The sequence below is a fragment of the Dendrobates tinctorius genome, unplaced genomic scaffold (assembly GCF_039654945.1).
Source record: "Dendrobates tinctorius isolate UK_male_01 unplaced genomic scaffold, ASM3965494v1 ptg000007l, whole genome shotgun sequence".
In the NCBI taxonomy this organism is placed as follows: domain Eukaryota; kingdom Metazoa; phylum Chordata; class Amphibia; order Anura; family Dendrobatidae; genus Dendrobates; species Dendrobates tinctorius.
Genome location: NW_027361675.1, coordinates 3,217,440 through 3,241,551, shown reverse-complemented (window position 1 = coordinate 3,241,551; position 24,112 = coordinate 3,217,440). Strand labels below are relative to the sequence as shown.

General features: G+C 41.1%; 1 protein-coding gene across 1 annotated transcript in view; it reads left to right on the top strand.

Moving 5' to 3' along the window:
• The window catches only part of CSMD2 (CUB and Sushi multiple domains 2), a 1,542,159-nt gene that overhangs the window by 1,298,999 nt on the left and 219,048 nt on the right, over window positions 1–24,112 (top strand). Inside the window, exons 30-31 of the mRNA XM_073571899.1 lie at window positions 11,060–11,254; window positions 16,038–16,154. Coding sequence (XP_073428000.1) covers window positions 11,060–11,254; window positions 16,038–16,154 — 312 coding nt within the window. The remainder of the gene's footprint in view (window positions 1–11,059; window positions 11,255–16,037; window positions 16,155–24,112) is intronic.

The following is a 24,112-nucleotide window of genomic DNA, read 5'->3' as shown; positions in this document are numbered from 1 at the left end:
AACATTTATTAGAATCAGCTCAGAAAGGTTAATGTCAATATTTCACCTAATGGTTTTTATCACTGTTAAACAGGTATCATGAATGTTTCATTTTGGTTGTAAAATTCAAATTCTATGCTCCAATTCCAGATATTGATTTAATTGAAAGGAGTGGACCGAAATCCAGCAAAGGGCAGACGATAATGACAACGATTCCAAAGTGTGCACACCATAAAGAGGTTGCCACATGAATTATGTATAATGCTGCTAGGAAAAAAATTGAATCTTATTAAATTTTGGCTTCAAAAATAACTTGCATGTGAAGTTCTGTAGGACATATTAAAATAAAAGCACATACAGTACATTATAAAGTATACCTCCAGTTTGGGAAATTGTGAGGAAGCTTGCTGTCCTAAAGGGTTTTTTACTACACTGATATTAATGATCCATCCTGAAAAAGACATCAATACTAGATCTGTGGGGAGCTGAAACCCCGTACCTCTACCAATCAGCTGCTAGCAACTCCTGCAGCAGTTGGATATAAACAGTGTGACAGATTGTAACAATTCCACTCCATTGCCCTGTTTAGTACCCTTGGGCACTGCAAAATGGCTCCTATTCAAATGATTAGTGCTGATTTGCAGTACCCAGCAGTGACCAATAACCATTGTACTACAGCAATGGTGTTCTGCTTTACACATTGTTTACAACTGTCCACTGCCGGAGCTTCTAGCGTCTGATTTGGTGGGGGGGCTGGTGTTGCATCCCTACTGATCTGATATTGCTATCTTAAAAAAAGATCATCAATATCCAAGTACTTAACCTCTTCAATAATTTTTTTGTACAACCAAACAACTCTTAACCCCACTTTCTAGGAGTGGATACTGGAAATGAAAGAATCAGTCCGCAGAGAATCGATTTCAAGTCAGATTTCCTGAAATTCACGTTTTCACATGAACTCAAGCAATTTGAGATTCAAATAACAGTTTGCATTAAAAAAAACTTGCCCTGTACCATTTCCTACACTGTTCAAGCATCAGACACCATCAAATATCTAATGACCTCCCCGTAATGCCCCGCACCTATGGCATCTTATGGATTATCATACATCGTGTATTGGTGGACAGTACCTGACTTACCAGAGATCAATGATTCCAAGTGCAGCACAGTTTGTACAGCAGAACCATTTTCCATCTATAGAGTCACAGTCTCCTGTAGAGTATAAGTTCTTATGGTCAGCGGGGTCTTTCTCTCTTTCTCTCCTGTAGAGTGTAAGCTCTTTATGATCAGCAGAGTCCGCCTGTCATTATTCCTTTGCTCGGACTGTCTGGGACTCTGTGATGGAAAGCTCTCGCATCCTATCCTGTGCTGGAGCCTGCTGAGCTGTCAGTGCTTTGACAGCTCGGTTGACCTATCTGACTGGAAGGTTCAGAGACTTCCACAGGTGCTCCATATTCTTGGTAATTGCCCTGTTATTTAGGTGAGCTGTCTAGCCCAGATCATTGCCAGTCAAAAGCTTGTTCTAAGCTTGTGCTCCCTGGTATGTGTTCGCCTGTTTCCTGTGCTGCAAGTTCTGATCTTCGTCTGCTGCTGACCTTTGGACCGTGTTCAGACTACCCGTTTGTCATTGCCCCTTTGCAGCTGATATCCCATTGCTGACCTTTGAACCGTGTTCAGACTACCCATTTGCTATTGCTCCTTTGCTTATCCGCTGTTTATCTGGCATTCTGACCCAGGCATGTGACCTGACTTGCGACTTCGTATTTTCCCTTGGTTTACTACGTGATCTTTTGGTATTGACCCCAAAACATTTTGACTGGCCATATAAGTACTTTTTTTTCCCCTTCACCAATGGATCCTATTCGTGCACTCTGTGATCAGGTGGTGAATCTGACCCAGATTGTTCAGGATCTCGCAAGGGAACACCAGAAACTAGAATATCCACAGTCCTAGCTGCAGGGTCAGTTTTATAGAAATATGTATGCTTCCCAAAGCTCTTTACCATCGACTGATGTGCAGTTGGTCTCTCCTGAATCTGTAGTTGCACTTCCTGACAAATTCTCGGGGGACAAGGATCAGTATAGGGTGTTTAGGGAGAGCTGCAAACTATTTTTTACCTTGGGACCCCTGTCTTCTGGGGATAAGTTCCAGCAGGTGGGAATAATTATGTCACTATTGCAAGGGGGTCCTCAGACTTGGGCATTCTCTTTGTCTCCACTAGCCAAAGAACGGTCTTTAAGAGATGCCTTTTTTGATGCCTTAGGGATGATTTATGATGAACCTGACAGGACCCAGGTCACAGAAGCTAAGCTCATGAACCTGACACAGGGGGGGGGCTGCATCCCAGAGGACTATAGCTCTGAGTTCCGGCAATGGTCCTCTGAGGTTTTGTGGAATGATGCAGCTCTCAGGTGTCAGCTTCACCGTGACCTTTCTGATATTCTAAACTTAAGGATGCTCTGGCTTTGCATACTCCACCCTGTTCCCTGGGGAGGCCATGACCCAGGCGATTCAAATGGATCGCCAAATTCGTGAGAGACATGGTGAACGTCAGGGGGCTTCAGTCATCCTGCCAAAGTCTGTTCACTTGCCTGAGAAGGAACCAATGGAGATTGGAACAGCCCGCTCTCGGGTCATGGAGAGGAGGCGTCGGTGCGATCTTGGACTTTGCCTTTATTGTGGTCGTGCTGGACATTTCCTCAAAGACTGCTCCATTTGTGCTCAAGCCAGCAAGCCATCGTGAAACATCTAAGTCTGGATGATATTCGGAGAGGTCACCCAGACGTCCACGTACCCTTTTACTCCTCAGATAAAGTATTGCTGAATGTGGAACTTTGTTTTCAGAAACTGTGGTTATCTGCTCTTGTTTTCATTGACTGTGGCTCTGCCGCCAATTTCATTGATTCTGGACTGGTTTTCAAATTAGGATTAGGGACAGTTAGATTGGAAAGAACTATTCAAATTGTCACTATTGACAGGACACTGTTACTTCAAAACTTAGTCCAGCTGTTAACGGTGGAATTCACACTTAGAGTGCGAACTCTTCACTCTGAGTCCATTTCCTGCTATGTGTTGGATAATTTACCTGTTGGGTTGGTGTTGGGGTTTCCATGGGTGCAAATCCACAATCCTGTTATTGATTGGTGTCGGAAGGATATTGTTAAATGAAGTTCCTACTGTCATAAGAAATGTCTTACCTCTGTACAAATTTTCTCCGCTAGTCTGGAGGGTCTGCCAGCTTACCTCAAAGACTTCGGAGATGTGTTCTCGGAGAAAGAGGCTGAGATATTACCGCCCCATTGTCCTTATGATTGTGCATTAAATCTAATTCCTAATGCCAAATTGCCTAAAGCTTGGCTGTATAATTTGTCAGGACCTGATCGGACCACTATGAAGGAATATATTAATGAAAGTTTACTGAAGGGTTATATCCATCCTTGCTCCTCGCCTGTAGCTGTAAGGTTCTTTTTTGTGAAAAAGAAAGATGTGGCCTCTGTCCTTGCCTCGATTTCCATGAACAGAACAAAATTACAGTTAAGAATCCTTACCCACTTCCACTTATCCCCAACCTATATAATCAGCTTACTCAGGCTAAATGGTTTTCTAAGCTTGAACTTAGAGGGGCATATAATCTGATACGTATCCGGGAGAGTGATGAGTGGAAAATGGCATTTTTAACATCGGAGGGTTTATTTGAAAATCTTGTCATGCCTTTTGGGTTAACCAATGCACCTGTTGTCTTTCAGAACTTTATGAATGACATTTTCTCTGATATTATTGGAAGGTTTATTGTGGTGTACCTGGATGACATTCTAATTAATTCGCCTGATCTGAATTCTCACTATGAGCGCGTTCGATTTGTTTTACAGAAACTAAGGGAAAATTATTTGTTTGCTAAATTGGAGAAATGTACTTTTTCTGCTCAGGAAAAATCGTTTCTGGGTTTCATTGTGTCTGCTGAAGTGTTTGAAATGGACCCTGGGAAGGTGTAGGCAATAATTGATTGAGTTCAACCTCATGATCTGAAAGCATTGCAACGATTCTTAGGGTTCGCTAATTACTATAGAAAGTTTATTAAGGGTTTTTCTCAGATAGTGAAACCCCTTACTGACTTCACACGAAAGGGGGCGAATCTTAAGGTTTGGTCGCTGGATGCTGTTGGCGCCTTTAATAAATTAAAGGAGCACTTCATGTCTGCTCCAGTGTTGATTCAACCTGATCTCCAGAACCGTTCATCGTAGAGGTGGATGACTCAGAGGTTGGGGTAAGAGCGGTTTTGTCTCAAGGTTCCAAAACTCTGACCAACTTGTGTCCATGCGCTTTTTCTCCAGGAAATTTTCATCTGTTGAAAGAAATTATGATGTGGGGAATCGTGAGTTGCTCACGGTCAAATTACCTTTTGAAGAATGAAGACTTTTTTTTAAGGAGCTATTCATCCTGTTATTGTGGTGACAGATCATAAAAATTTAGCTTATATTGAATCTGCTAAATGTTTAACCCCTAGACAGGCCAGATAGTCCTTATTTTTCTCTATATTCAATTTTTCCATCACTTTCAGATTGGGGTCTAAGGCTGGTTTCACATTAGCGCTTTTTAAGCGCACGCACGGCCGGGGGTAGCTCCGCCCCCGAGCCGGCTCTCTGCCCGGCGTGCCCGCCCCTTGCTTGTAGCGCCGCCTCCTAGCGGACAGCGGCGCCTGCGATCGGCGCACCCTATCTTTAGCATAGGGTGCGCAGATCGTGCGCAGGCCGTGCGCTAGTTGCGCTTTGACCTGCGCTGCGCACTTTTGACGGTGCGCCGTGCGCGCCAAAATCGAACTTTTCGGATTTTGGCGCGCACGGCGCACCGTCAAAAGTGCGCAGCGCAGGTCAAAGCGCAACTAGCGCACGGCCTGCGCACGATCTGCGCACCCTATGCTAAAGATAGGGTGCGCCGATCGCAGGCGCCGCTGTCCGCTAGGAGGCGGCGCTACAAGCAAGGGGCGGGCACGCCGGGCAGAGAGCCGGCTCGGGGGCGGAGCTACCCCCGGCCGTGCGTGCGCTTAAAAAGCGCTAATGAGAAACCAGCCTAAGAATGTTAGGGCTAACACTTTCTCATGCAACCTTGATTCTGTTTCTCCTCCAGAACCTCCATCCTCCATTCTTCCTCTAGGAATTGTGATTTCTATGGTATCCTCAGAAATGGAAGCTGAAATTTGTGAGGTTCAGTCATTGGCCCCATCTGCTACTCCTGAATTTAAATTATTTGTGCCTGTCTATCTTAGATTATGTCTATTGCAAGAATTTCATGACTCTGTCTTAAGTGGTCACCCGGGAGTCATTGCTACACAGAAAGCTGTTGCTAGACTCTTTTGTTGGCCATCCATGCTTATTTGGTGGAAAAACGGTCATTTTGGTGGTGGTTGATTGATTCAGTAAACAAGCTCACTTTGTTCCGTTATCAGGGTTAGCTAATGCTGAAACACTGTCCATGTTATTTATCTATCATGTGGTGAGATTGCATGGCATTTCCTTTAAACATTGTATCTAATAGGGGGGTGCAACTTGTCTCTAAATTCTGGAAAGCATTTTGTCGGAAGTTGGGTATTGATTTGTCTTTTTCCTCTGCTTATCACCCTGAGACAAATGGTCAGACAGAGAGGACGAATCAAACGCTAGAGCAAATTTTAAGATATTTTGTGGCTGCTCAGCATGAGGTCTGGTACTCATTTTTGCCTCTTGCTGAGTTCGCCTTTAACAGTCAGGTCTATCAGTCCACTGGAACCTCACCTGTCATCCTCATTTTGGTGAATTCTCTAGGATGAGTTCTGAATGCCCTGGAGTGGAGGTGACAATTAAGAAATTTGGGGATGTTTGAAGGGAGGTTCAGAGGAATATTGGGGTAGCTCAGTTTCGGCATTAAAGGCCGATAGGAAACGACGGGTTTCACTTTCAAAGTTGGGGATAACGTTTGGTTATTATCCAAGAATATAAGGCTAAAAGGACCTTTGGCAAAGTTGGGCACAAATTTCATTGGCCCATATGAGATTTTGGAGGTAGTAAATCCTGTTGCCTTTAGATTTAAGCTTCCAGAGTACCTTCATGTCCCCAATGTTTTTCACAAATCCCTGTTAAAGAGGTTTGTTCTGTCTGTGTGGTCTGTCTCTTCCCCTCCTCCTCCTGTCTCTGTTGATAGAGGTTTGGAGTACGAGGTGCAGAGAATTGTGGATTCTCGAAGGGGTCAGAAATTCCCTACAATATCTGGTTCACTGGAGGGGATACGGACCCGAGTAGAGATCCTGGGTTCCGACTCATTTGGTGAAGGCTGATCATTTGGTCAAAGCTTTTCACTGTAGGTTTCCTAAGAAACCTGGGGGTCCAGTGCCCCACCTTGAAGAGGGGGTACTGTCATGATTCCTCTGCTCAGAGTGTCTGGGACTCTGTGATGGACAATTGTGGCATCCTATTCTGTGCTGGGGCGTGCTGAGCTGTCAGTGCTTTGACAACTCGATTGATCTGACTGGAAGGTTCAGAGACTTCCACAGGTGCTCCATATTCTTGGTAATTGCCATGTTATTCAGGTGAGCTGTCTGGCCCAGATCATTGCCAGTCAAAAGCTTGTTCTAAGCTTGTGCTCCCTGGTGTATGTTCGCCTGTTCCCTGTGCTGTAAGTTCTGATCTTCTGCTTCTGACCTTTGGACCATGTTCAGTCTACCCATTTGTCATTGCCCCTTTGCATGTAATATTCTGCTGCTGACCATTGGACTGTGTTCAGACTACCCATTTGTCATTGCCCCTTTGCATCTGATATTCTGCTGCTGACCTTTGGACTGTGTTCAAATTACCTAATTTTCATTACCCATTTGCATCTGATATTCTGTTGCTGACCTTTGGACCGTGTTTAGACTACCTGTTTGTTATTGCCCCTTTTCTTATCTGCTGTTTCTCTGGCATTCTGACCCTGGCATGAGACCTGATTTGCAACTTCGTATTTTCCTTTGGTTTACTACGTAATCTTTTAGTATTGACCCCGGACCGTTCAACTGCGCTTATTCACGGCCTAGCTGTGGGATGTGACTAGCGTCACACCACTCTCTCTTGACTGCAGAGCAGAAGCTCTTATGGTCAGTGGAGTCCTCTCTCTCTTTCTATCTTGTAGAAGGTAGTCTCTTATGGTCAGCAAGTCCTTCTCACTACTGTACAGTGTAATCTCTTATGATCAGCAGGGTTCTGTCTCTTGTAAAGTGTAAGCTCTTTTGGTATGTGGGGCCCTTTCTTGCTCTCCTGTAGAATGTAATTTCTTATGGATAGCAGGGTCCTCTCTCTTAAGTAGAGTGTAAGCTCTTTTGGTAAGCAGGGTCCTTTATCTGTATGCTGTAAGCTGGTATGGTCACCGTGGTTCTCTCTCTTTCCTCTCCCAATCATGTATTTTCCAAGCAATTACAAGCTTTCCAGTATTGAGATTTGTGCAAATTTATTTGCTGCTAATCGAATTTTTGGGGAAAATTTTTGCCAGTGTCAATCATTACCATTCAATTCTTAAATATGTGGTACTCGCAGGTACGTAGGATGCAGTGACGAGGCGGAACAAGTTTCAATTCAACTTTTATATATGGATTATTAGAATAACTGTCAAGCTGACAATAGTTGTCCTCGCAGGGATTCAAACAACTACAGACACAGATAACCCGAGATTACTACCCGGCCGGTGCCGGTAACTATATGGCCGCGACTTGGCCAACTACGAGTCCTGGAACTATGAAGAGCTAACAGCAAAATGTCACTTATCCTGCTCTGACGTCCTGCAGAATTCTTGTCCGGGAAAAGTCCGTTTGACATCTCAACCGCTGGGCTCAGCTGACGAGGAGCTGATGCAGGCTTCTGGCGTTCCTACGCCTAGGTGTAGATGGGGCACAGCAGGCCCCAGGGGGATCCCTTAGCATAGGGTCCCCTCAGGGAGGTGAGATGGTAGCGGCCATGGGTGGCAATGGGCAGGCTGCAGCCGTGGGCTGGAGCCGGGCAGTGGCAGCTGCGAGTGGCAGCGGACAGGCCGCAACCGCGGGCTGGAGTCGGACAGTGGGGGCCGCGGGTGGCAGGGGACAGGCCGCAGCCATGGGTGGCAGGGGACAGGCCGCAGCCGCTGGCTGGAATCGAACAGTGGCGGCCGTGGGTAGCAGCAGGCAGGCTGCAGCCACGGGCTGGAGTCGGGCAGTCCCGGTCGATGTCAGTTGACTGTGCCACTCGGAACTGTCTTCTCCCTGGTACCAGTGAGTCTCCGTCCAATCCCCCTGGCAGAAGCTGGCTTCTCTCTGTTTTCTGGCGCCACCTAGGCTTCCTGCTCCTTCTCTCCTGCTCTGTCGAGTGCCCCCTGCTGGCATCTTCTGTCCCTTTTATAGTCACTCCGCCACCATACTTTCTAGAACTGTCTCTGGTCCGTCCTCTAATGATGTTCCCCGGAAACAAATCCCCTGGGAACCTTGGTGACAGCCCCCTTGGTTCTGGCCCGGTTACATAGCGGAAACTCACTCTCCTACACATACACCATCATAATGCTGTGTCATGTTAGAACAATCCCACCACGGCACTCGCATTTATGTGTAAAAAACATTGTCACTCAGTGCAAATAATGTGCTCCAATAACAGTTTCCTTCAGCACCAAAAACAGAGCCATCTACATCAGTGCTTATATAACACATATTTCTATAGTGCCTATAAAGTAGTGCCAGTTATAATCCTCATAAAATAGTGACAGTCTTAGTGCATGTCCATTAATCAGTCTAATTTCTGAAACAAATGTGCCAGTCATAGTGCCCAATCAATAGTGCTGAAAGGTCCTGAATACAATTTTGAACTTTTCAATCTGCAGTTCCTTCTAAGAAATGAATGGTTTTTATTAACATATCAAATCTGTACTCAAACCAGCAAACGGGAACAGTGACTCAAGGGTGAGAATTTTCACTGCCAGGTTTGGTCCATTGTGTGTTTAAAGCTCTGTCACACTTCAGTAAAACACTTTAATGTCTGAATGGGCTTGAAACTTTCTATGCCTTACAGCAGCCTCCACATGAGCTACTCTGTGTAAGTAAGAAACATTTGAGATGTAAGGCGGTTTTATTCATGTACAATCATTATTATCAGATGTTAATGATGCTTAATGATTGGAGCAGTTTAGTGATGGCACGCTATATTGTATGCAGGGATATGAATATTGAATCTCTCTGCATTGCGGTTTCTCTCATCCTTTTCCCACTGTCACTAAGAAGTCGCATATCAGGGTCAGTGCGGTGACTTCTGTCAGCTTAAAATGCATGACATTACACAATCCCAAATGATAACTCCTGGGGACATCTGTTGAATGCTTAAATTCTCAGCCCTGCAGAGTGGATGTCACTGACGGAGATTATTGTATTTAATATATCATTTGTGAGTGCTTATAAATCTTAATATTCAAGCCAATAATGGACCCATTGTCTCAATGAGTATCACGATGTCTTTCTCTATGGTAATAATCCTTTAGAGTTGGAAATCTAAAATTTATTGTGTTCTTTAATAATTTGAGGGGTCATTTAGAATGAAAATTTCCAATACCTAGTCCTTCAGTGTACCCTATTAGGGTATGTTTCCATGTTCAGGAAATGGCAGCACTTTGGACCCAGCTCCACCCAAAACGCTGCCCCCTTTTGTACACGTGGTGATTCCGCATGTGTTCATTGAACACAAGCGGAATCACTGCATCCTATACATAGAGTGTGTTATTTATCTTGTGGAGACGGAGCGTCTCCGCAAGATAAATAGATATGCTGAGGTCTATAAAGACGTGCCGCATGTGCGTATATGCAGGTCTGCCACCTGCGTCTTTGAATGCATAGTGGAGATGGGATTTCATAAAATCCCCTCCACTATGCTGTAACATCTGGACGCTGCGGATTGGACACTCAATACAAAATACAGATAAAATAAGGACACTGCTATCCAAAAAGGGGAGCCTATATTGCACAAATGCCAAAAGCTGTATATACCGATAGATTCAGTGCATAAAGATCTAATACATATGTTAGATGGAGGTTACATCCATGAAAAATACATCTAGTCTAAAAAAGACCTTTCACAGTGAAAGCAGACATTACCAATCACCAAATTCATATGGATTCCTAGGTATACATATTGTACCACTCGGCTAACCAAGTACCTTGACCATATGGCATAAGGAGACGAAGAAGCGAAACGCGCGTTGGGGCGATAGGGAAGCCAGTGCCATACTTTAACTATGTAAGTACTTTGGTGCAAACATCTCTTTATTTGCTCAAATATTGATTGGACTTATACCCTTATGCCATATGGTCAAGGTACTTGGTTAGCCGAGTGGTACAATATGTATACCTAGGAATCCATATGAATTTGGTGATTGGTAATGTCTGCTTTCACTGTGAAAGGTCTTTTTTAGACTAGATGTATTTTTCATGGATGTAACCTCCATCTAACATATGTATGAGATCTTTATGCACTGAATCTATCGGTATATACAGCTTTTGGCATTTGTGCAATATAGGCTCCCCTTTTTGGATAGCAGTGTCCTTATTTTATCTGTATTTTGTATTGAGTATTGTTTATTATGCTTTTGCATTTAATAAAATTTGTACATTTGGCAATTTAGACTCATGTCTTTTGGTGTAATAATTGAATTTAGAGTTTTTGCCTCAATTACATGTATTGGGTTGTGTTGGTTAGGATTGGACACTGTGGCTGTCCACAGCATCCAATCCACAGCATTTACTGACCATGGAAACATACCCTTAGTGCTCATACTGCGAGATACTTTGACAAGTCTCGCATGTTAATACCCGACACTGCCGCCGGCACTCGGATCACAGTGTTCAGCTGCATGCATTTCTATGCAGCTAAACGCTCTGATCCGAGTGCCGGCGGCAGTGCCGGGTAATGACGTGCGAGACTCGTCCGAGTTTCTTGCATGTGAGTTTGAGACCTTAGGGTAATTTCTCATTGACTGCCTAATGAAAAAACAAATGAACAACTGAGACCTAGTATTACTGTCTAGATTGACAACTATGTAAATTGATAAAATGTGTTTTCTCAATTTTCAGAAAATCCCAGAGAATCCTGTTTTGACCCAGGAGCAATAAAAAATGGCACTCGTGTTGGGAGTGACCTAAAACTTGGCTCCACTGTAACGTACTACTGCGATAGCGGCTATGAGGTTGCTGGGACATCTACTCTAACCTGTGTGATGGGAGGCGACGGAAAGCCAGTTTGGAACTTCCCACGTCCTACATGTATCGGTAATATCCAATCTTTGCCTACTTCATTCTACTGATTTTAATGATATTATATAATATGATTGTGATATGCATAATATGTATATATGTGTATAAGGTGCAACCAGGATGCACCAGGTTACATGATAGAAGTATCCATATAAGGCACATATACACTCACTGGCCACTTTATTAGGTACACCATGCTAGTAACGGGTTGGACCCCCTTTTGCCTTCAGAACTGCCTCAATTCTTCGTGGCAGAGATTCAACAAGGTGGTGGAAGCATTCCTCAGAGATTTTGGACCATATTGACATGATGGCATCACACAGTTGGCGCAGATTTGTCGGCTGCACATCCCTGATGCGAATCTCCCGTTCCACCACATCCCAAAGATGCTCTATTGGATTGAGATCTGGTGACTGAGGAGGCCATTTGAGTACAGTGAACTCATTGTCATGTTCAAGAAACCAATCTGAGATGAATCGAGCTTTATGACATGGCGCATTATCCTGCTGAAAGTAGCCATCAGATGCCTGTTCTTAGCTGAGAGGAGTGGTACCCAGTGTGGTCTTCTGCTGCTGTAGCCCATCTGCCTCAAAGTTCGACGCACTGTGCGTTCAGAGATGCTCTTCTGCCTACCTTGGTTGTAACGGGTGGCAATTTGAGTCACTGTTGCCTTTCTATCAGCTCGAACCAGTATGCCCATTCTCCTCTGACCTCTGGCATCAACAAGGCATTTCCGGCCACAGAACTGCCGCTCACTGGATTTTTTTTCTTTTTCGGACCATTCTCTGTAAACCCTAGAGATGGTTGTGCGTGAAAATCCCAGTAGATCAGCAGTTTCTGAAATACTCAGACCAGCCCTTCTGGCACCAACAATCATGCCACGTTCAAAGGCACTCAAATCACCTTTCTTCCCCATACTGATGCTCGGTTTGAACTGCAGGAGATTGTCTTGACCATGTCTACATGCCTAAATGCACTGAGTTGCCGCCATGTGATTGGCTGATTAGAAATTAAGTCTTAACACACAGTTGGACAGGTGTACCTAATAAAGTGGCCAGTGAGTGTATATATGCAGGACTATAAAGGGCAACTGTAAAAGTTAATCAAAAAATAGAAAACGACCCACAGTCAAAAACCCATAAAACGTAATATTTTATTAATATATATCACAGAAATAAACACAGGTTCACATGAAAAGGGGGGATCTCAAGGCATACAAAATGGCAATAGTAAGCCGTGCATGCTGTCTACACCATACAGAGCTCTGAAATGTAAAAATAAGAAACCGAATCCCTACTGATCCTATGTCAAATGACACAAGTAATTCTAGTTGTTATATAACAATAAATTTTAGTCATATAGCCATCATGAAGGGACTAGTGAGATATGGTAACAATAGTCACATTAAATCAGATCGCAAATCCCTAGAGTTAGTCTGTCAGTCAACCAGGGACTATGGAGCATAAATAAGGCACCAGTGTACATTATCACCCATATAGACCGACCAGACCCACTGTAGATGGATAAATAAGGGACCAGAATTAATAACATATGTGAATGTCAAGAAGCATTACCTGAAAGGAGTAGAGACAGACACGCAGGCTAACCCCGACGCACGTTTCGGAGCAGGGCAGCTCCTTCCTCAGGGGGCGTTGCTAGAGCGCAACTGTAATAGGTTTATATAGCGCTAGCCAGAAAAGTTATTGGACGCGCAATCTGTCCATCATGTACAGGGCAGCTCCTCCCCAGGAGAAACCGGAAGCACGCGGGCCCCATGTGATCCGGCGCACCTGAGAGAGAAAACAGCCACTGGGTTGACTGAACAGTGCGCAGGGCGCATGACAGGAAGAGTACTACCGACCATATTAGAGGAGGCAATAACAGAACACATACAAAGGGATAAAATCAGATCAAACGCGCTCCATATCCAAATATAATGAAGCGGTCATACTAGATAAACAAAATAGAAAATAAACAATATAAGAAAGTATATATAATAGGAATAGATATATTAATATCGAAGTATTCATAAATAAATAAATACACTATGGGCAACAAAGGTAAACAATAGCCAGTATCCACATTTGAAGTAGAATAGCATGTGCATTTATAATTTTTAAAGTACAGAGAATTATTATACATACATAGAAAGTATCCAAATATACAGAAACTAGCATTTCTTCAGTACAACTAACCAGATACGATAACTGGAAAATAAAGCCATATATATAAATGAATACATAGTATATAGTACAATATATGACATATCGTATGTAATGGTGTATAGAATAAAACACTTCTTAATGAGCAATATGTACAAGAAGCATTTCCGATATCTTTATACGGACATGGAGAAAACGGACAGCTTGATCAGGAAGACGTCACCGGCATAATTCACACAGGTACATGAGTCATGCAGAATATGCATGACTCATGTACCTGTGTGAATTATGCCGGTGACGTCTTCCTGATCAAGCTGTCCATTTTCTCCATGTCCGTATAAAGATATCGGAAATGCTTCTTGTACATATTGCTCATTAAGAAGTGTTTTATTCTATACACCATTACATACGATATGTCATATATTGTACTATATACTATGTATTCATTTATATATATGGCTTTATTTTCCAGTTATCGTATCTGGTTAGTTGTACTGAAGAAATGCTAGTTTCTGTATATTTGGATACTTTCTATGTATGTATAATAATTCTCTGTACTTTAAAAATTATAAATGCACATGCTATTCTACTTCAAATGTGGATACTGGCTATTGTTTACCTTTGTTGCCCATAGTGTATTTATTTATTTATGAATACTTCGATATTAATATATCTATTCCTATTATATATACTTTCTTATATTGTTTATTTTCTATTTTGTTTATCTAGTATGACCGCTTCATTATATTTGGATATGGAGCGCGTTTGATCTGATTTTATCCCTTTGTATGTGTTCTGTTATTGCCTTCTCTAATATGGTCGGTAGTACTCTTCCTGTCATGCGCCCTGCGCACTGTTCAGTCAACCCAGTGGCTGTTTTCTCTCTCAGGTGCGCCGGATCACGTGGGGCCCGCGTGCTTCTGGTTTCTCCTGGGGAGGAGCTGCCCTGTACATGATGGACAGATTGCGCGTCCAATAACTTTTCTGGCTAGCGCTATATAAACCTATTACAGTTGCGCTCTAGCAACGCCCCCTGAGGAAGGAGCTGCCCTGCTCCGAAACGCGCATCGGGGTTAGCCTGCGTGTCTGTCTCTACTCCATTCAGGTAATGCTTCTTGACATTCACATATGTTATTAATTCTGGTCCCTTATTTATCCATCTACAGTGGGTCTGGTCGGTCTATATGGGTGATAATGTACACTGGTGCCTTATTTATGCTCCATAGTCCCTGGTTGACTGACAGACTAACTCTAGGGATTTGCGATCTGATTTAATGTGACTATTGTTACCATATCTCACTAGTCCCTTCATGATGGCTATATGACTAAAATTTATTGTTATATAACAACTAGAATTACTTGTGTCATTTGACATAGGATCAGTAGGGATTCGGTTTCTTATTTTTACATTTCAGAGCTCTGTATGGTGTAGACAGCATGCACGGCTTACTATTGCCATTTTGTATGCCTTGAGATACCCCCTTTTCATGTGAACCTGTGTTTATTTCTGTGATATATATTAATAAAATATTACGTTTTATGGGTTTTTTGACTGTGGGTCGTTTTCTATTTTTTTATTTTAATGATATTGTGATGATAAAATAATAATGTCAGTAAACCTACAGTGATAGAAAAGTGAAACATTTTATAGAAAATAAATCATTAGCCTAAATTAATTGCTTGAATAATTATTTTTTCCAAAATGGTGCTCAAATCATTGCAGCTACATCTTAAGAGTTAGTGTAATGGCTTAAGGTAAGGTTCTATACGAATAATTATTTCTGAATTTTGTGAGAAAAATATTTTACTATGATTAAATCTTTACATACTCTCTGAAAAAATGATGCTTTCATTTTTAAATCAGGAAAGTGTGATATATTTGGTTTGGGTTTTGAGTAAAATCCTTGAGCAGTTTCTAGTTTATTAACTACTTTAGTTTGTAAGATCTTCAAACTTGACCCTTATGGCCAATGCATATGACTGTCTAATACCTCTATACAAAGATTTTGTTGTACAGAGCAGTAATACAGCACTTATTATACCTTCATTTGCCTCCAATTTCAAGTAAGGGTTTTTCTGAATTCATACAGAATTGTACAGAAAATTAAGGAACTTGTACCATGCTGAATTGCTTTGAGTAGTGATATACAATGTAAATCATAAGTTTTAAAAACATGGTTTACCTCAGATTTATTTTTGAAACCTCTCTAAAGAAATAAACCTTAGTAGCAAGTCATTGGTTCCCAATGGAGTTACCATCTGCTGGACCGACTACTAGAGACCATAATTGGATCAACACCTTGCATAAGAGAAGATCTTTCGTACCCTAATGGTCCATTTTGACCGTGTCTGTATTTAGCTAAATCATATGTAGTGAATTTGAAAATAATTTGTACAGTATTGATGGAAAATCTATGAAAACTAGTGCAAAGCGAATTTTGCCGACAAAAAAAGTGCAACAATTTGAATGAAAAGGTTATTCATTGCTATTGATGACCCCAATATGCCCTTTTCTACTGTTCAGAAATCCACCTATTGTGTAAATGCAGGCATATATCTAGTTACGTTGATAAATCATTAAATGTTGACTTACGACACTAATGTCGATGTGCGCTGTATCTCCATTTCTCATTTAGCCCCCTGTGGAGGACAATACGTCAGCCAAGATGGAGTGATCCTTTCTCCAAATTACCCCAGTAATTACACTTCTGGACAAAGCTGTTCCTACTTCATTGTTGTTCCTAAGGATTATGGTAAGAGAATTTCTTGTATTTGGGAAGAAAATGAACTCTCATTATTTTTAGCATATGGAAGATGTTTGCCTTTAGGCTGTTTTTCCTCCATGTACACTGTCAGATTTGCCATTAGTTTAGGTGAACCAGGCCCATATGTATGAAACTTCTCTGTCCATCTTTTATCAACATGAAAGATGTAGACCTCGTTTCGGCTAGTAAGTAGCACAACTCATCACGAAATTTAGATTTTAAAGCTAAAACAAAATTAAGAATTTTAATGATATACCCTTGTTATATTAAATCTTATTTCATTCCTTAAATATTGTCACGTTATACCTTTAATTAATAAAATTAGACAAAATTACAGTCTGCATTCTTTCATTAATTTTCAGACCCGCTAAAATGTAGTGAGCAGCTTGATCTTGACTTCAGATATTTATTTTGTCGGATTGACGTTCCCTGTAATACATGCTGGAATATGATTACTGTATTTTTCTCCCCTTGTGCTTTCAATTTTGTATAGCCTGTTTTCTATGCCCGCTACACTGCACAATTATCATAAATGAATGTTCCTGGGAGCACTCTGCTTAAACTGCCGGCCAATCACCCAGCAATCAAGCAAACACTCATTAAAATGATTTTCATGGTCTTTTGGTTCACCCCAAAGACCATCATTTTTAACAGTGCATCGTCCTGTATAAACAGAACCAGCACTGCCAAGAACAATGGAGCAACGTATGCACTATGAACAATCTACTACTGGTCGATCAGTGTACAAGTGAAGTTCGGTCTGTCTTTGTAAACAGACTATTAAACATCCGCCAATCAGCAAACAACTAGCTGATCAGTGGTTGATTAGCGCTGATAATCACTCAAAATTTAATTTTGTCCTGCAAAAAACAAGCCCTCATATGGCTATGTCAGTGGAAAAATCAAAAAGGTTGTAATTCTCAGAATATAGCAATGCAAAACCAAAGAAATTTTTAGTTAAAAACTTAAAAGACCTCTTTATGAATCTGGTAACATTGTAATTGGATGGGTTCGAACAATTCATTTATCTTATTACTTTTACAGCACTATGAATGGCAAAAAAATAAAAACAAATCCTAAAATTTTTCTTACTTCTGCATTCAAAAAATGTGAATCCAAAGTGATCAAAATACAGTGTGTGCCCCAAATTGGTACTAATAAAAACATTACTCATCCCCCAAAAAACAAGTTGGCTGAAAAAATATATATAATATAAATAACTGCCAAAATATTGAGATGAAAAAACATTTTTTTTAATTCATTTTTAGTGAATGAAAGAACCCGAACAGAATAAAATTGTATAAATTTGATATGACTGATATCATACTGACACAAAGAATAAATTTGTCTTATTGCTTACAGAACACTGCACAGTGGATGGCAGAAAAAAAAATCATAAAAACAATTCTTGATCTGCTGACTATTGCATCCGTATGCCGAGATTTTCTTGCCGGCTTGCAAAATGGACATATAATGGATCCCAATGACAGGTTAAAACACAAACAAAAGAATAGATATAGACACATAGAATACATATATATATATATATATATATATATATATATATATATACATATACACTGTATTTATATATACACATGTCATTGAGACACATATATATATCTAATATATAAAGCTCAAGTGTGTGTATATACGTATGTATGTGTGCGTGTGTGTATGTCCGGGATAGGCATCCGCACCGTCGCAGCTACAGCCACAAAATTTGGCACAGTCACACGTCTGGACCCCGAGAGTGTCCTAGGCTATGTTGTGAGGTGAAATTTTAACCCTGTGCGTTCCAATTCACCAAACAATTTTGCCCCTATCTACATAATGGGGAAAAAGTGTGTGTGTATCAAGCCCCGCCCCTCATTATGATGTCATAATGGTTGCCATGGCGATGCTGATGTCATCATAGGTTGCAAGCCCCGCCGCTCATTATGATGTCATAATGGTTGACTATGGGATTGAGGATGTGTGATGGGTATATGGGCACTGGACTATGGGATGGAGGATATGTATGACGGGTATATGGGCACTGGACTATGGGATGGAGGATGTGTGATGGGTATATGGGCATGGGACTATGAGATGAAGGATGTGTGACGGGTATATGGGCACGGGACTATGGGATGGCAGATATGTATGATGGGTATATGGGCACGGGACTATGGGATGGAGGATATGTATGATGGGTATATGGGCACGGGACTATGAGATGAAGGATGTGTGATGGGTATATGGGCACTCGATTATGGGATGGCGAATATGTATGATGGGTATATGGTAATAGGACTATGGGATGGAGAATATGTATGATGGGTATATCGGCATGGGACTATGGGATGGAGAATATGTATGATGGGTGTATGGGCATGGGACTATGGGATGGAGGATGTGTGATGGGTATATGGGCACTCGACTATGGGATGGAGGATATGTATGATGGGTATATGGGCACGGGCCTATGGGATGGTGGATATGTATGATGGGTATATAGGCATGGGACTATGGGATGGAGGATAATTATAATTTGTTATCACTAACCACAGTTAGTTACTATGCCCGGGCAGCGGCGGGCTCTTCAGCTAGTATATATATATATATATTGTAGGGATTCTACTCACTCAGGTGCAGTGGGAGACAATTAGGAGGCAGGTTCCTTTAAAGTTCATAGGGTTTATTGCATCATAAACCCATAAAGCAGCACATCACAAAAGAAATAGCCTTTAGCTTAGGCAAAAAGAGAACACAAATGTCCGTTACTTCAGACTCAGTCCTGGAGCCTCAGCTCACATGGGAGGCTTAGTCCTCCCCACACACAGCTCTGGGTTTCAGGAGTAGTCTAGCTTATAAAATTCTAGCCACACCCATGAACCCAGCAGCTGACTGATCACGTGATTTTGGCCTCACGTCAGATCCTTGCAAAACATCATTTAATTATTAATTAGGGCTTACATTACAGAGCGCACCCATCTCTGAGCCACATACCTCCCATCAACTATACAACCCTTAGCCACGCCACAATATATATATATATATATATATATATATTTTATATTTCATAGATTTCTACATAGCATAATAGCTGCTAAATCAATTGCCGGCTTCCGTAAAATCGTTACAGAACCCGACATGAAATGACACATGGTTTACATACAGTAATCCATTTCATTTCATTTAGGTTTTTATATGTCTTTGACTAATAATTAGATTAGGGTATGTGTGTAACATTTGGTGTTAAATTAACCGGTAAATTCGTTGAAAAAAATTGCTTGGTCTCCCGCGGTAATTTCTCTGCCAGAGAGGGAAAGCCAGTGAGTGAGGGCAGATATTAATAGTCTAGAGAGGGACCATTGTTTTTGGCCCTCACTGGCTAAAAAAATCTGCCCCCAGCCACCCCAGAAAAGGCGCATCTATAAGTGTTTGTCTTTTTTAGACATGCACAAAAATGTGATCAACCATGGTTTTGTGCATGCTTAACCCTTTAGTAACCAGGCCAAATATTTCTAATCTGATGTGTGTCAATTGTCAGAGGCAGTAACTCTGGAATGTTTCAACATATCCCTGTGATTTTGAGATTGCGCTTTCGTGACACATTATATTTTATGATAATGGTTAATTGCCATAGCAACTATCAGGACCACACAATCATGATCTCATGGTGTCGATGGAGTTAAAGAGGGAGCATCAAGATGCTGTAGTCAGTATTAACAGCTGCATCTAAGGGGTTAAAAAGCTATGGTCGGTGCCAAAACCTATCGTGACCGATTCAGCAGGTTGTCAGCTATAGTATGCAGTTGAGAGATTCTGCATTTTCTCTCATCGGGGGATGCTATATCTCAGGTTCCTTTTTTGGTCAGATTGGCAGCCACTAAGTGGTTAAAAAGATGAGCCATCCCTGGAACAGAGGCCAAATAACTTTTGCTTTAAAAGTGATCCAAAATATAATATACTCCAAAATGGTACAAATAAAAACTGCCTTCTTTCAGGATTACAAATGTTTGTAGTTCATTTTTTTCTATTACTCCCAGTGAAAATTAAAATTTAATTTAACATTTCAGTGGTAAAAAATATATATATATATTTTCATTTTTATGGCGTAATGTAAAACTTTGAGGCATCTGTGTTCGCTATACCTTAGATGAATTCTTTAAGAGGTGTAGTTTCCAAAATGGGGTCGCTTTTGGGGGTTCCTATTGTTCCTGCGTTTCAGGGGCTCAGCAAATGGTTCCCACATTCCAAAGCTATGCCAAAAGCCAAATGGCGCTCCTCCGCTTCTGGGCCCTGCCATATGCCCAAATGGTACTCTCCAATCACATTTAGGGTATTGCCACATTAAGGAGAAATCACTTAAAGAGGTTGTACACTACAATGTGTAGAGGGCAGATCAATATAAACCTTGGAAATAAGGCTTTCTTCAAATACCCTGCTTTTTCAAATGTGTCTGAGAGCAGACCTGCGGAGCTATTGCTGTCCGCTCATCCCCATCATGTGACCCCCAGTTGCAGCTGTCTCTGATGTTTGAAGATGTCATTTCAACTTCTGGAATTGGAAGCTGACACAGCAACACCGAGGCGTGACCCAGTCTCCGTGAGTGACTGGGCTATGGGCAGAGTTTCACCACACGTCACAGCCCAGCATCACACGCGGCTTCTCCTGCAATGCTTTCATTAACAGAGCGCAAAGAGCTTACATGATGCTGGCCTGTAACGCGTGGTAAAATTTTAAATATTTTAAAAAATATATGGAAAACATCAATTTATATTTATGACTAACATAAAGTACAATGTGTCACAAGAAAATAGGTTCATAATTGTTTGACTATATGTAAACGCTTACCTAAGTTATTACCCCATGAAGTGACATATGACACGTCAGATTTAAAAAGTGGGGCTAGGTCACAAAGGCCAAAATTGTCTCCATCACTAAATAGTTAAGATGTTTTCCTACTAAGAACATTTATTACCAATTCTGATAAATGTCTCCCATTATTCCTCAACGTGTGCCCACACTAAGGAGTAGCGAACAAGCACACTCGCTACTACTTCATTTGTTGAAGTATAAAGCAAGGAAGGATCAGTTAGTAAATCTCTGAAGTGACAAGAAGTAAAACTTTGCTTCTAATCAAAACTGCTCTTTAATGGTATAGCTCTAAGAAGGGAACTACAGAAAATGACTAGAATATTGGCATTACACAGAGGTTGTTCTTTCCAGACTATGGCCCACTATTGATGAATTTGACCAACGCACATAGCCACATCTTGTCCCACCCTAGCTTCTCACTAGATCCACCCATTTTGATAGAGGTGCACTGCAGTGAAAATACCAAAAGACAAAAAAAATTGCCAACTTCAAATTTTATGAATATTTTGCGACTTTTCAAAGTGGAATATGCCAGTTTTTTAGAGTAAACGCTTTAATGTATCAGGGTCACTGACTATACTTTAGAAGTTATCTAATATTTATTCAATTTGTAACTATTCTTGAACAAAAATACGTATCAGTATTGTTTTTTTTCTTTTAGTTCAATTGAAAGATTCCAAATTAGCGTAATTCCATCATGTTCTACTGCCTGATCACCTACATAGACTTACTGTACCAGATGGAAACTGCCGGAAGAAGGCAGCATATTAACAGTACTCTATATTTGCTGTTTCTAAATCCTTTAAGCTAGTCATGCTGAAGCACCACCCACTCATGTACCGTAACCTCACTTCTTACTACATTATACCTAATTTGACCACTGTAGGTTTATAAGATGGCATGTAATTTATAACATCTGCCATACTGAAACTCTTTTTGGCATCTTAAAAAACATAAACCAGAGAAGAACATCATTAACAATATTTTGTATCAATCTTTACATGATCATGAAAGTCTTTTTATGTGACTTCCTGTAGAAAAAGACATGGACCGCGCATCTAAAAAATTATATGCTGGTCTATTGCAACTAGGAAAAAATGTACAAAACGGAGCATGAGGTTCTCAGGTTAATATTCTGATCAGACTGCATGAAGCCCACTGCCATGCCACTGTGAACTTCTCTGTGGGTCCCTAACTTTTTATAGCCTTAAAGGCTCTGTCGCAGTGACAGTGCACCAGCAGGGTGGCGACCTGGTGCCGCACAGTCTCAATAATGCCAGACCACACCGTCCAACAGGCACAACACCACATCAACAATGGCCACCACAAAGCACCAACACCAAATGAAAGGAGCTATAAAATTCACCTTCTACATGTTCTCAGGCTATGAGTTAAGAGCAAAAAAAGGTGGATTCACTCCTGTAGTCTCCTGCTACTTATAGACACCTGTGCCAAAGTTTTTTTATATTCTTTGCTATCCTCTGAAAACATATTCCTTTTAAAGGGTTTGTCCCACATAGTACAACTTACCTACAGGATAGATGAGCCGTTAGTGATTGCTGGGAGTCCCAATTCTGTGACTCCCACCAATCAGCAGAACAAGGGTGCTTCATTTGAATGAAGCAGCCACTGAGCTAGTACAATGCCCATCTACTCAAATTCTATATGACTGATGGAGGCAGCCAAGTGCTGTACTTAGGATTCTATTGACTACTGAAGGTCCTAGCCATTAGACTTTCACAACTTATATCACCTATCTTGAGTTGTGATTCTAGAAAAAAAAACTTTAAGTCCCTGTGGTTCAATAATATGTAGCCAAAGGCACTCTGTGAGCCACAGTATAGTGTATGGCAGGGTTTCCCAACTCCAGTCCTCAAGGCACACCAACAGATCATGTTTTCAGGATTTCCTTAGTATTGCTCAGGTGATAATTGCTTCACCTGTGCAATACAAAGGAAATCCTGTAAACATGATCTGTTGGTGGGCCTTGAGGACTGGAGTTGGAAAACCCTGGTGTATGGAATAATACCATCCACCAAATAAATTAAATGTGATAGGACACAATATTATCTTCTTCCCGCTGGACATACAGAACTCAGCCAGTAAAAATTCTTTAATTACTCTATAGAATCGGAGGGATATGTGGGTACAGTAGTGCCCCATAGATTTTGTCCATAAGAGGCATATCTTGGTACCTTTCTTGGTTCATTTGTACTCAGCTGGACTAGAGCAATGTGCTTGAGCTTTAACCCCTTCACCACCTTGGGTTTTTCTGTTTTTGAGTTTCTGTTTATTTCTTCCCTTTTTCCCAGAGCCATAAATTTTTTATTTAATCCATCAATTTGGCCATGTGAGGGCTTGTTTTTTTGTGGAATGAGTTATACTTTTGAATGATATCATTGGTTTTTCCATATACAGTCATATGTTAAAGTTTGTGCACCCCTATTAATGTTAACCTTTTTTCTTTATAACAATTTTGGTTTTTGCAACAGCTATTTCAGTTTCATATATCTAATAACTGATGGACTCAGTTATATTTCTGGATTCAAATGAGGTTTATTGTACTAACAGAAAATGTCCTTTTTACACTGTCCTTAAATAAATTTAACGTGTCCGTGAATTTTTTGCAGCTGAGATTATTTTGACCATAATTATCATAATTTTACACTTTACAATGAATGCAGCTGATGTCTTCATATCAGAATCATGGGTTGTAGACATGTAACACTTATAATCATAATGCTTTATTATGGTTTTTCAATGTGTCTGTTTTTTTACTTTAACTTGTGGGGATACCGTTCTTTGGCTGATTTTTCAAGTGGTGAGAAAATCACTGAAAATATCTCCAAAGAGCCGTGATCCATGACAGCTACGAGCTAGGTGTCATATACTGTTACATCGTTCATGACTTTTCTATTTGCTCGTAGATACATCTTTCACCACCAGCCTTATCAAATATGCCTAGCTTTCATATAAGGCTATAAGGCTTACGATGATTTAAAAAAAAAAATGCTATTCTCTCTGCTTAATCTCTCAAAAGCAAATGAAAGTTTCATGGCTCGATCATTTCTAAGGCTTTA